General features: G+C 64.7%; 2 protein-coding genes across 3 annotated transcripts in view; one reads left to right on the top strand and one right to left on the bottom strand.

Annotated features, from left to right (window-relative positions):
• Positions 1 to 3,419, top strand: part of WDR6 (WD repeat domain 6) — a 4,686-nt gene extending 1,267 nt beyond the window's left edge. The window contains exons 2-6 of the mRNA XM_021409672.1: positions 1 to 1,300; positions 1,474 to 1,569; positions 1,686 to 1,802; positions 2,032 to 2,150; positions 2,227 to 3,419. Coding sequence (XP_021265347.1) covers positions 1 to 1,300; positions 1,474 to 1,569; positions 1,686 to 1,802; positions 2,032 to 2,150; positions 2,227 to 2,723 — 2,129 coding nt within the window. The 3' untranslated portion in view covers positions 2,724 to 3,419. The remainder of the gene's footprint in view (positions 1,301 to 1,473; positions 1,570 to 1,685; positions 1,803 to 2,031; positions 2,151 to 2,226) is intronic.
• Positions 3,291 to 7,527, bottom strand: DALRD3 (DALR anticodon binding domain containing 3). 2 transcript variants are annotated; one of them, XM_021409996.1, is made up of 14 exons: positions 7,312 to 7,527; positions 6,924 to 7,213; positions 6,577 to 6,851; positions 6,485 to 6,487; positions 6,294 to 6,352; positions 6,076 to 6,198; positions 5,666 to 5,736; positions 5,297 to 5,355; positions 5,036 to 5,118; positions 4,527 to 4,650; positions 4,356 to 4,414; positions 4,144 to 4,257; positions 3,910 to 3,978; positions 3,291 to 3,764 (listed from the first exon to the last, which is right to left on the bottom strand). In XM_021409996.1, exons 1-14 carry the CDS (start codon positions 7,480 to 7,482, stop codon positions 3,645 to 3,647), a joined length of 1,620 nt encoding a protein of 539 aa, XP_021265671.1. In that variant the 5' UTR covers positions 7,483 to 7,527; the 3' UTR covers positions 3,291 to 3,644. The 2 variants fall into 2 exon arrangements, with proteins under 2 accessions (XP_021265671.1, XP_021265672.1); XM_021409997.1 differs by lacking the exon at positions 6,485 to 6,487 and having other exon boundaries at positions 7,312 to 7,526.

Raw genomic sequence — 9,977 nt, 5'->3', positions numbered from 1 at the left:
GGGCCGAGCCGCTCTGCGCGCTGGGCGGCGGCGACGGGCGGCTGCTCGTGTTCTCGCTGGGCAGCCCCGAGCGCGCCGCCGGGCTGAAGTTGTTCGAGGGACCCGTGCTGGGGCTCAGCTGGGCCGCTCGACCCGAGGCGTCCCCCGGCCCCGCCGCCCTCCTGGTCTCCAGCCCCGGCGGGACCGTGTTCTGGATGGATGTCGCCTGCAGCCCCGGGCAGGTGCCCGTGGTGCAGCTCATGGGACGTTACCGGCTGCTGCCCTGCAAGCAGCGCTGGCACACCTGTGCCACCTTCCTGCCCCAGGGAGGGCTGCTGCTGTGTGGGGACCGCCGCGGCTCTCTGCTCCTCTTCCCCTGCAGCAGCAGCGCTGACGGCACCGACAGAGGTACCCCATGCAGCGAGGGCACTATGAGCCACTCGGAGCCCTGCTGCTTGTTACGCAGCGAGACTCTGCCCCTCGAGGACCCTGTGTCTGTGCTCTTTGGGCTGCACGGCAAGACTGGGGTGACCTCGGTGACCTGCCATGGGGACTACATCTATAGCACGGGCCGGGACGGCTGCTACCGGCAGCTCCGCCTGCGGGACCAGCAGCTGGAGGTGCTGCAGAAGCACCGGCCCTGCAAAGGGCTCCAGTGGATCGAGGAACTGCGCTTCACGCCCAGCGGGGACCTGCTGGTGCTGGGCTTCCACGCCGACAACTTCGTGGTGTGGAGCACGAGGAGCGGGGTGAACTTGCACTGCGTACCCTGTGGAGGAGGGCACCGCTCCTGGAGCTACTGCAGCAGCCCCGAGGCCGATGCCTTCGCCTACATCAAGCGTGGGGATGTGATGCTGTACCACAGCGAGGCCGAGCCCTGCGAGCAGCGAGTACTGCTGGCGTCCCTGCATGGCCGCGAGATCACCTGCGTGCGGCACCTGGGGGCTGTGCGGGCACCTGGCTGCCACCCCATTAACATCTTTGTCACCGGCAGCGAGGACACCACAGCGTGCGTGCTGACGCTCAGCGAGCTGACGCGTGCGGCAGTGCCCCTCGCCAGGCTCAGCGACCACATCTCCAGCGTCAGGGCGCTGGCCTTGGCTGGCACCGCGCTGCAGAACGGCACCCAGCTGTGCTCCTTGCTGTTCTCAGCCGGCGGCCGTGCGCAGATTGAGTGCTACCGGCTGCAGTGCGCCGCGGATCTGGGGGCTGAGGGCATGGTGAGCTGCCAGGTGGCCCACGTGGCCTCCCACCGGCTGGATGAGCACTGGGACCGCATGAAGAACAGGCACAAGCTCGTCAAGATGGACCCAGAGACGAGGTGATGCTCGATGGCTCCCTGAGCCTTTGAGGGGCTTTTGGGTCAGTCCTTCCTCACAGAACCCCTGAAGTACTCAGAGCTGTCCTGTGCTGAGCTCACACTGCTGTCCCCCATCCTCCTGCAGGACAGCAGGTGCCAGGGGGGAATGCGGGAAACATTCTGTGTTTTTGCAGGTACATGTCCCTCTCGGTCGTGTGTGGGACCAGCAGCGAGCAGCTGCCCATGCCCTGCACGTTCCTGGCTGCTGCATGCAGTGATGGATCAGTCCGGTGAGCAGCCAGCACGGGGCTCAGCGTGGAGGTGCCAGCTCTGAGCAGGAGCAGGGTGGCACCTCACAGCAAGGCACCCCCTTCTCCCAGGGTCAGCTGCATCTCCCCCTGCCCAGGCTCTTCGTGCTGCTGGAGGCTGCCCGGAAGCTGCTGCTCGTGGCAGAGTCCTTCCACCACCAGCGCTGCGTGCTGAAAGTGGAGGCATTCCTGCACACACGGGCAGAGGGGGAGAGGTGAGCCCTGGGCAGGGTGCTGGGAGGGGAGCACCCATCCTCATGGTACTTGCGCAGCAGGAAAGGGTGATGTCAGCGGAGCTGGTGGAGGGAAGGGAGAAGTTGTTCTGTGACAGCAGCAGGAGCCATCCTGTTGCTTGCCCTGGGTGTCAGTGGGGGCATAGGGGCTGCCTGTCCATGCTCTGAGCTGCAGCGTGGGGCTGGAGGCTGACCAACACCTTCCTTCCAGGAGGCACCTCCTGTGTAGTGCGGCCACCGATGGCAGCGTTGCCTTCTGGGACATCACCAGAGCCATCGCAGATGCAACAGATGCCCTGCAGCACTCAGAGGGAGAGCTGCAGCTGCTGGGTGGGTACAGCTGTGGGCAGGGAAGCTGTGCCAGCAGCTGTCTGCATTGCTGTTCTAACCAAACCTCTTCTCCCAGCCCTGGGTGCCCCACTGCTTACTGTCATGGCTCATAGCTGCGGGGTGAACAGCCTGCACGTCCAGGAGCTGCCCAAGGGACAGTTCCTGGTGGCCAGTGGCAGCGATGATGGCTCCATCCACGTCTGCCTGCTGGAGGTGACACGGGGCGGTGACGAAGCCGAGCCAGGGACCTGCTTGCACATCCTGGAGCGCGTGGCGAGGCCGTGCACCCATGCTGCTCACGTGACAGGGATCAGGGTGCTGCGGCCGGACCTGGTGCTCTCTGCCTCCGTGGACCAGCGGCTGACGCTGTGGCAGCTAAGCTGGGACAGCCTGAAGGAGCTGAGCACCACATTCTTCCACGTGCCTGACCTGGCGGAGCTGGACTGCTGGGAGGTGGCGGAGGCAGGTGGGAAGCAGCACTGGTACTGCGTGCTCTGCGGGCAGGGCCTGGAGCTCCTGCGCTGTGCTGCCCTGGACACCCGCTCCAAGCTCCCGTCACAGGGCGCTGTCTAGTAAAGGGGTATGGCAAAGTCCCTGCTCCCCACCTGCCTGGGGACAGTGACAGCAAAGGAATGTCCCGGCACAGTGCTGCAGGCACCCTGCGCGTGTGCAGTGATACGGCTGTGCTGTCCTCCTCAAGGAAGATGGATGTCCCTCTGTCCCCCAGGGAGAGCCAGGGCTCTCCGCAGTGCTGGGAGGATTGAGGGCGGGAGGAGTCCAAGAAAGGTTCGGAGCTGCTGGGGAACAAAGAGGGCTGCAGCACACAGTCTGTTTGCTGTGCCCCCCAGGCCAGGCCAGCCCTCTCAGAGCAGTCCTTCAGTGCCTTCCTCAGGCTGGCAGGGTTGTTCCAGGACAGCAGCAGGGCTGAGGGCAGCCGAGGCACAGGTAAGGACAAGCTGTACATGGCTCTAGTCAGAAAGGCTGCACTGTGCTCCTGGAGCATGGGGCTGTGTGCAAGCACTGCTCAACTCTGCTCCTGCAGCAAGGTGCTCCCGTCCCTGTGCACAGCACAGACCCTTCTCCCTCTACCCGTCTGTGCCACCCCCCTCCTCAGTTATCACTGTTGCGTCAGACACAGTGTTTGTCCAGCAATAACTGTATTCAGCCCTAATGTTGGGACTTAGCACAAGGCAGGGCAGCAGCCCTTCAGCCTCAGGAGCTCTCTGCCAGCACAGAGCTCCCCTTCAATAAAACAGCTTCGAGGGAACAGATTGGTGCCTGGCTTCGTGGGTGCCCTGGTCCCTTGCGCTTCCTTCCCTTGTACTCAAGTACACCCTCAAAACATGGGCACTGGGCCATAGGAGTCCCATGGCGAGGCTCAGGTGGACCTCAACTCCCAGTCCCTGACCAAGGGGCAGGCCTGGGAGGATGTACCCTGTTCTTCCCCTTGCAGCACTGCTGTGTCACAATGTGGCAACAGTCCTCAGTGGTGGCTCAGATCTGGCTGAGAGGAGGGAGGTGCAGAGTCGCCAGGGCACTGTGAAATATATCCCTCACTGCACCCAGCAGCTGGAGGCGAGCAAACATCTGGTCAAAGAGATGAGGGAATGGCTCCTGCAAGGAGAAAGGCAGTGGAGTGGTGGCTCCATTTCTTGACATTGCTGCTTCCACCCTCCTTCATATCCTGCTGTTGCAGGGCTGACATCTTGCTGGCACCCAGGAGCAATCCCTGGTAAATGGCCTGGGACATTCAACTCACCCCGAGAATGTGGACCCGGTTGTAATAGGAGCTGAAGTCCATGCTGAGCTGGATCAGGAACTTGCACACCTGCAACACAGACAGCTTGGGCTGATGGTCTGGGGCCATTCTACACAGCAGGAATAGCACCAAGGGCATTACCGTCTCTTCCTGGGAATGCCCCTCAGCACCTGCAGAAGAGCAGCCCTGCTCTGGGCTAGTGCTATTGGTGCAGCTTTGGCACATAGCACTTACTGCCTCTGTGTTGGCTGTGATCCGGAGCCCCTTGCTGGGTGGGGGCAGCTGCGCTGCTTGCTGCAAGACTTCAGGGAAGGGCAGGAGGTAGTTGAAGAACAGGAGCCATTCACCCTGTGAAAGGATCATGCCTGTCAGAGAGGGCCAGAAGAATCCATCCCCCAGAGCGAAGGGCACGCTGCTCTCCACAGGCCCTGTCCCTCAGCACTCGCCTCTTCCCGGAGACAGGAGAAGTTCAGTTCTGAGCCTGGCGGCAGAGGTGGGTACGTGCCTGGAAATGTGGTGAGAGACTGGTTGTGGCCAGAGAAGCCTTTGTGACTGCAGGCGTGAGGAGCAGCCCAGGGTCAGCTGTTAGAGGTGGAGGTGGCAGGGCCAGTGCTCACCTCGCTCTACAGCCCGCTGGTAGGTGTCAAAGAGCGTGGCCAGCCGAGCACAGTTGTACATCACAAAGGCACCGCTCTTGGTTCCCTTTGTAGAGATGCTGCTATCCTCTAGGTCCAGAGTGATCTGAGAGCAGAGACAACCTGCAGTCCAGGCTGCTTGGCCCAGAGCCATTCCTGGTGCATCCCTGTGTCTCCTGCTTGGGGAGCAGCACCTTCCCAGCAGGCAAAGTGAGGCCACCAGCGTGCTGAGCACCATGCCCTGCCAGGGCTGACAGGCACAGGCTACCAGGACATCAGCGCAGACACTTTACGTGATTCACCCTGCAGAAAACCACTCCCAGACTGGGCTTGGGTTGGCCAAAGTCCATGCAGTGCCTCCTCACACCCAGTGCTACTAGTTCCTCTGCTCCTGCCAATCCCCCCACCTGTGCCGTGATCCATAGCTCCCTGAGCAGTACTGCATGCCTGCCCCCCACGGTGCAAACCACTGCAGCTCAGGGCTGTCCTACCTGGCTCCGGTGGGCAGTGCTCAGCATCTCAAACCTGATGGCAGCCACAGTCAGGATATCAATAACCTCAGTCCAGGCCTCATCTGCAGAGAGAACACAGGTGGGGATGGAGCAAGCTGTGTGGTACCATGTGCCTGCCATCTCCAAACCCCCAGGCAGGAAAACCCCACTGCTGCAAGGGGGTTCTGCTGAAGCTAGTATATGGGCACCTCCCCAGCCCCAACCTCTCCCCCATCCACAGGCTGCAGAGCAAACCCTCACCTTGTGCAAGCTCCCCATATTTCATCACAGAGGCATTGTACATCTGGCGTTTTCTGAGGCTGGGAGGAACACAGACACTCAGCCACTGCTTCCTGCCCTGCTGAGCAGGCTGCATGGGGCATCATTCATTCAGCAACAGAAAGCCGGCCAACCAAGGGCACGCAAACCCTGCCTGGAGCAGGCCAGGGACAGCAGCACTGCTGCTGGCAGTAGTGAAGAAGCACTGTTGCAGTCCTTTAGAAACAGCCCCAAGGTGCAGAGAAGCAGAATAGGACAGTGCTAGGACTGCTGCCTGCAGGGCCAAACAGATCACAGGCAAGACTTGACAGACATGCAGCATGGCAGGCTCCTTGCTCAGTACCAACTTACAGAAAGTACTGGTCTGCACTGATGGGGGATAAGGGGTTTGTCACCTTCACGGGTCCACAGACAAGGTGCTTCTGAAAGAGAGAGGAAGCAATAGGTGAAAGACTAAGAAGCCAGAAGCTTCCTGCCAGGAAACTGTTCATATCATGGGAATGGGTACCACAGGAAAAGAGGAGCCCGGAATCAGGCTACTAAAACACAGCACTGCATTCAGTTAAAGACAGTCCTGTTCTAGCTGTGTCCCTGCAGTTTTCTCCTGCCCCTCCTTCTTTAATGCTAAAATCCCGAGGAAATTGGGTGCCAAGGGGAAGGGAAGACTCATGAAGGCACAATGCCTCAGCATTCACTGCAGGCGCTAAAGACGGGCTGTCTCAGTATGGGCCATAGTGCAGAGTGGTGCAGAGGTTCCTTACCTGCAAATCCATGTGGGCTCCTGGATCCAGAATCCTCCACAGCAGATCCATCTGCTGCTGCTGGAATTCCTCCTCGCAGCTTACCATGTGCACCACACTGCAGCAGCCCCCCTGGCACCCTGCCTGCAGCAAAGCACCGCAACAAGTTCAAACACTGTGACATGACAGAGGAGAACATCAGGAGAGCAAGCAGCAGGCAGTGCCAGGGGGTCACTCACCATGCCTTGCAGCACAGCTTGCTGCAGCTCAGCCAGAGTCTGCAGCTTCTCCTCTGTAACTGAAAGAAGGGAGGGCACTCGGTGGGACAAAGGGCTCATCCCACACCATCCGGGTCTGTCTCAGGCTGCCTCCGTTTCTGGCTCAAACCAGAGGAAAAGGAGGAAGCGATTTGCTTCTATCTGTCCCTTACTCTCTGTAGAAACAACGGGGAACAAAGAACCAGGCCCACGTGCAGCCCTTCTCCCCCGCTGTCACATCAGCGACACTCCACATGTGGCTCACCAAGGAGGACTCCCAGGTTGGGGTCATAGCCTTCCAGGCCCTGCTGCTCCACAAAGCTCTTCAGGTGTACTTTACAAATGATGTCCTCAGGAACTGAGGCCACACCTGGCTCCCTCTCACAATCTGTGGCATAGGGACACCGGCTGAGTGCTTGCTTCAGGGCTGACACAGTCTCAGGGCTGTGTGTGCTGCTGGAGGGCCATTCCACACGGAGCTGCTGCAGGACCTCCCGGCTCTGCTTGTCGGTGACAGCAGGGACCAGGTGCGTGCTGACCCTGTGGGAAGGCGAGATGTGGGCATGGGCTGAGGAGCGTGGGCCAGGCAGGAGGTGAGGGCAGGGCGCTCACCCCTGGGTGCGCAGCACCTGGGCCAGGTGGTCAGCGAGCAGCACAGGGCGCAGGTGGCGGGGCGTCAGGCCGCCGAGGCACCGCAGGGCTGGACAGTGCAGCACCACTGCACCCTCTGGGGTAGGAAGGGGGGCGGGGACGGGGCCAGGCGGGTTGCCCAGCAAGCGCTGGAAGGCCTCAGGGCGCCGGAGCTGCACCTCCAACCCCGCCGCCGTCTGCTGGCAACCGCGCACCGCCAGCACCCCCGGACCGCCCAGCGCCGTCACGGCCGTGATGACATCGGAAGGCACCTGCAACGAGGAGCAGACGGTCAGCACGCGGCCCGCCCACGCCCCCCCGCCGCGGCCTACCTGCCGCCTGCCGGCCCTCCCGCGGCCTACCGACCGACCTGTCCGCCGGCGTAGGCGGCCCCGAGCGCGGCCCGCGGCGCCAGGAAGTCGCGGTGCCGCAGGTTGCGGGCGCTGCTCTCCTTCACCCAGAGCGACGCGGGCCGCCCCAGCGCCCCGTTCAGCGCCCGGAGCGTCGCCGCCAGCCCCGGCCGCTCCTCGCCCGTCTCCATAGCGGCCCGGCTGCCGCTTCCGGTGAACGGGCGGAGCTGACAGCCCCGACGCGTCGTCCACGTGGGTACGGCCGGAGGAGCGCGGCCGCCATGTTGAGCGCGGCGCGCAGCGCCCCCGGACCGCCATCTTGGGCGCGGGCGGCCATCTTGGGGGCGCCGCCATGCTGAGTGTGGCGGGCGGGCCAGCGCGTGTCTGGAGCGGAGAGACGGAGCGTGTGCCGGGCACGGCCGCGCTCCGTGAGGTGCTCCGGGCCGCGCCACCGAGCCCAGTGTTAACCACAGCACGGCAACGTACCGCCACGGCGGCGCCTCACGGGGCGGCCGCCGGGCCCGTGTTGGTGTCGCCGTGCCCTGGGCCGCTCTCGCCCCGGGGCTGTGCTGTGCCCGGAGGGAAACACGGCAGCGCGCATCCCCGGGGCGACGCTGGGCCGCGGGGCGACGAGAAGCCGAAGCAACGTGGCTGAGGCCCGGCAGCCACACCGCCCCGCTGCTGCGGCTTCGTGGGGGCCGGCGGAGCCGTGAGGGGATCGGGACGCGGTGCACGCGGCTTCGTGCCCGCTGCTGCGGGTGGGACGCAGCGCCTGGCTTGCAGCTCTGGCCGGGCCCCGCGTCGGCAAGGCGATGGCAGCCATCGGATGCCGCCCTGCGGCGCTGCTGTCCCGGCCCCGCGCGGTCCCCGCCTCACGGCCGCACGCCGCCGGCTCCAGGCTCAGTCTCAGTCTCAGTTCCCTCCCGGCGGGGCCACGTGTCACCCCGCGGGGCCCCACAGGGCTGCTCTGCGGGGAGCTGGTATCCAGGAAGCACCCAAAGCCCCGCGGCTGTGGGAGAGCGTGCCCCCCTCCCTCCCTGCCTCCCTCCCTGCGGGGGGGCCGCTCTGCACGCAGGCCCAAACCGGTTCCTCCAGGGCTTATGTTCCCCTCGTTGCGGGCACCCTCGGGGAGGTGGCGGCTCCTCTGAGCGCTCCAGGGGGCTGAGAGCTGGAGCACGGCGCGCACAGCCCCGCTGCGGGGACTGTCCCCCCTGCCCCCCCCCCGGGCAGCCCCCGAGGTGGGGTGCTCCCTGCACCACCCACAGCCAAGAGGTGATCTGGGAATGGCTGCTCACACAGACCAACTGCTGACTGTCCGCAGGGCAGGAGCCACCCGGGACCCCTGCCCGGGGGGTTGCAGCCCCCAGAGCTGCTCCCTGGGGCCGGCAAAGCGGGGTCGAGGCTGGCTGCCTCACAGGGGCCCAGCATGTGGCAGCACTGTCCCCACCTGGCTCCTTGCAGCAGGGGCGGAGGGCTCCTGGCACAGCCCGGGGGGCTCAGAGGCGCTGAAAGAGCTTAGGACAGACACGACATCCCCGATGGCTCTCTGGATGCGTGCTCAGCGGGAGTGATCGTGTCATTCCAAAGCTGTCTCTTTCCGAGGGCCGGATCCTGCCCTCCTGCGGGCCATCAGCACTGGGTGGGCATGGGTGGATGGTGGCACAAGAGCTGGTGCAGCAGTCTGTGACCCAATGCGGGCAGCCACGTCCCCGCAGCTGGGGCCCAGCAGCCTGACAGCTTGTCCCCAGGAAGCGAGCTGCTATCTTTAGGAGCATGAGATCATGGGGAACCCCCAGCCGTGGTGTGTGGGGCTGAGCCACGGCACTGCACATGGTGCCCCATCACGCAAGGCCCGGAGCAGGGCCAGCGGCTCCGCTGCAGTGCCCAGAGGTGGCTGAGGCGGGGGCGCGGGTAACGAAATCCCAGGGCAGCTGGGCGCAGCGGGGACAGCTGCTTTTGGGATTCCGTTGCCCGTTCCAGCGCTGCAAAGGGACGGACGCAGGAGCTGCTGCTGCCTACCCACAGGACGAGGGGGAGAGGCCAACTCACCCGGGTGCCGTGGGGAGGGCTGTGAGGAAATGGCTCCCAGCAAAGCCCCAGTGGGGTTGGGGCATGTGATGCCACCGGAGCAGCCCCAGAAACCCGAGCTGGCCCCGAGGGAGGACACCTGCACCGGGGGTGCTGGAGATGGGCACAGCGCAGCCCCGGGTGCTGCCCGCCCCGTGTCACCCGCTCTGCCCAGAGCACCCGGGGAATCCAAACCATGCGCTGCCAGGCGGGGAATCCCACCCGGGGTGCGTGAGGCCCCGCGGCAGAGCGGTTCGGTGACCGACAGCGCCATTGCCCGCGGCACCTGCCCGGAGACGGCACAGTGTGGAAGCCCCTCTGAGCCACCCAATGCCCCCATTCCCCGCTGAGCCCACACAGAGGAGGGAATCGGGGAGCCCGCGGCAGCGCGAGGTCAGTGCCGTGGGGGCGATGCGGGGCTCCCCAGCCCACGCGCGGGCACGGTCCTGCTCCCACGGCCGCAGCCCGGGGGCACTGCCCCGTTCCTGAGGTCCCGTGGCCCCGTGGCGGAGCGCCGCGGTTTCGGCCGCCCACGAGCGACCCCCGCGGGGCTGCCCCAACGCCGCTCACCTCCGCACGGCGGCACCCGCAGCTCCGGCGCGGCCGCTCCGTGGCGTCC

This window comes from Numida meleagris, chromosome 11 (genome assembly GCF_002078875.1).
Source record: "Numida meleagris isolate 19003 breed g44 Domestic line chromosome 11, NumMel1.0, whole genome shotgun sequence".
NCBI classification, from domain to species: Eukaryota; Metazoa; Chordata; class Aves; order Galliformes; family Numididae; genus Numida; species Numida meleagris.
The sequence above is the reverse complement of the archived record's forward strand: the minus strand, read 5'-3'. Positions and strand labels throughout refer to the sequence as shown.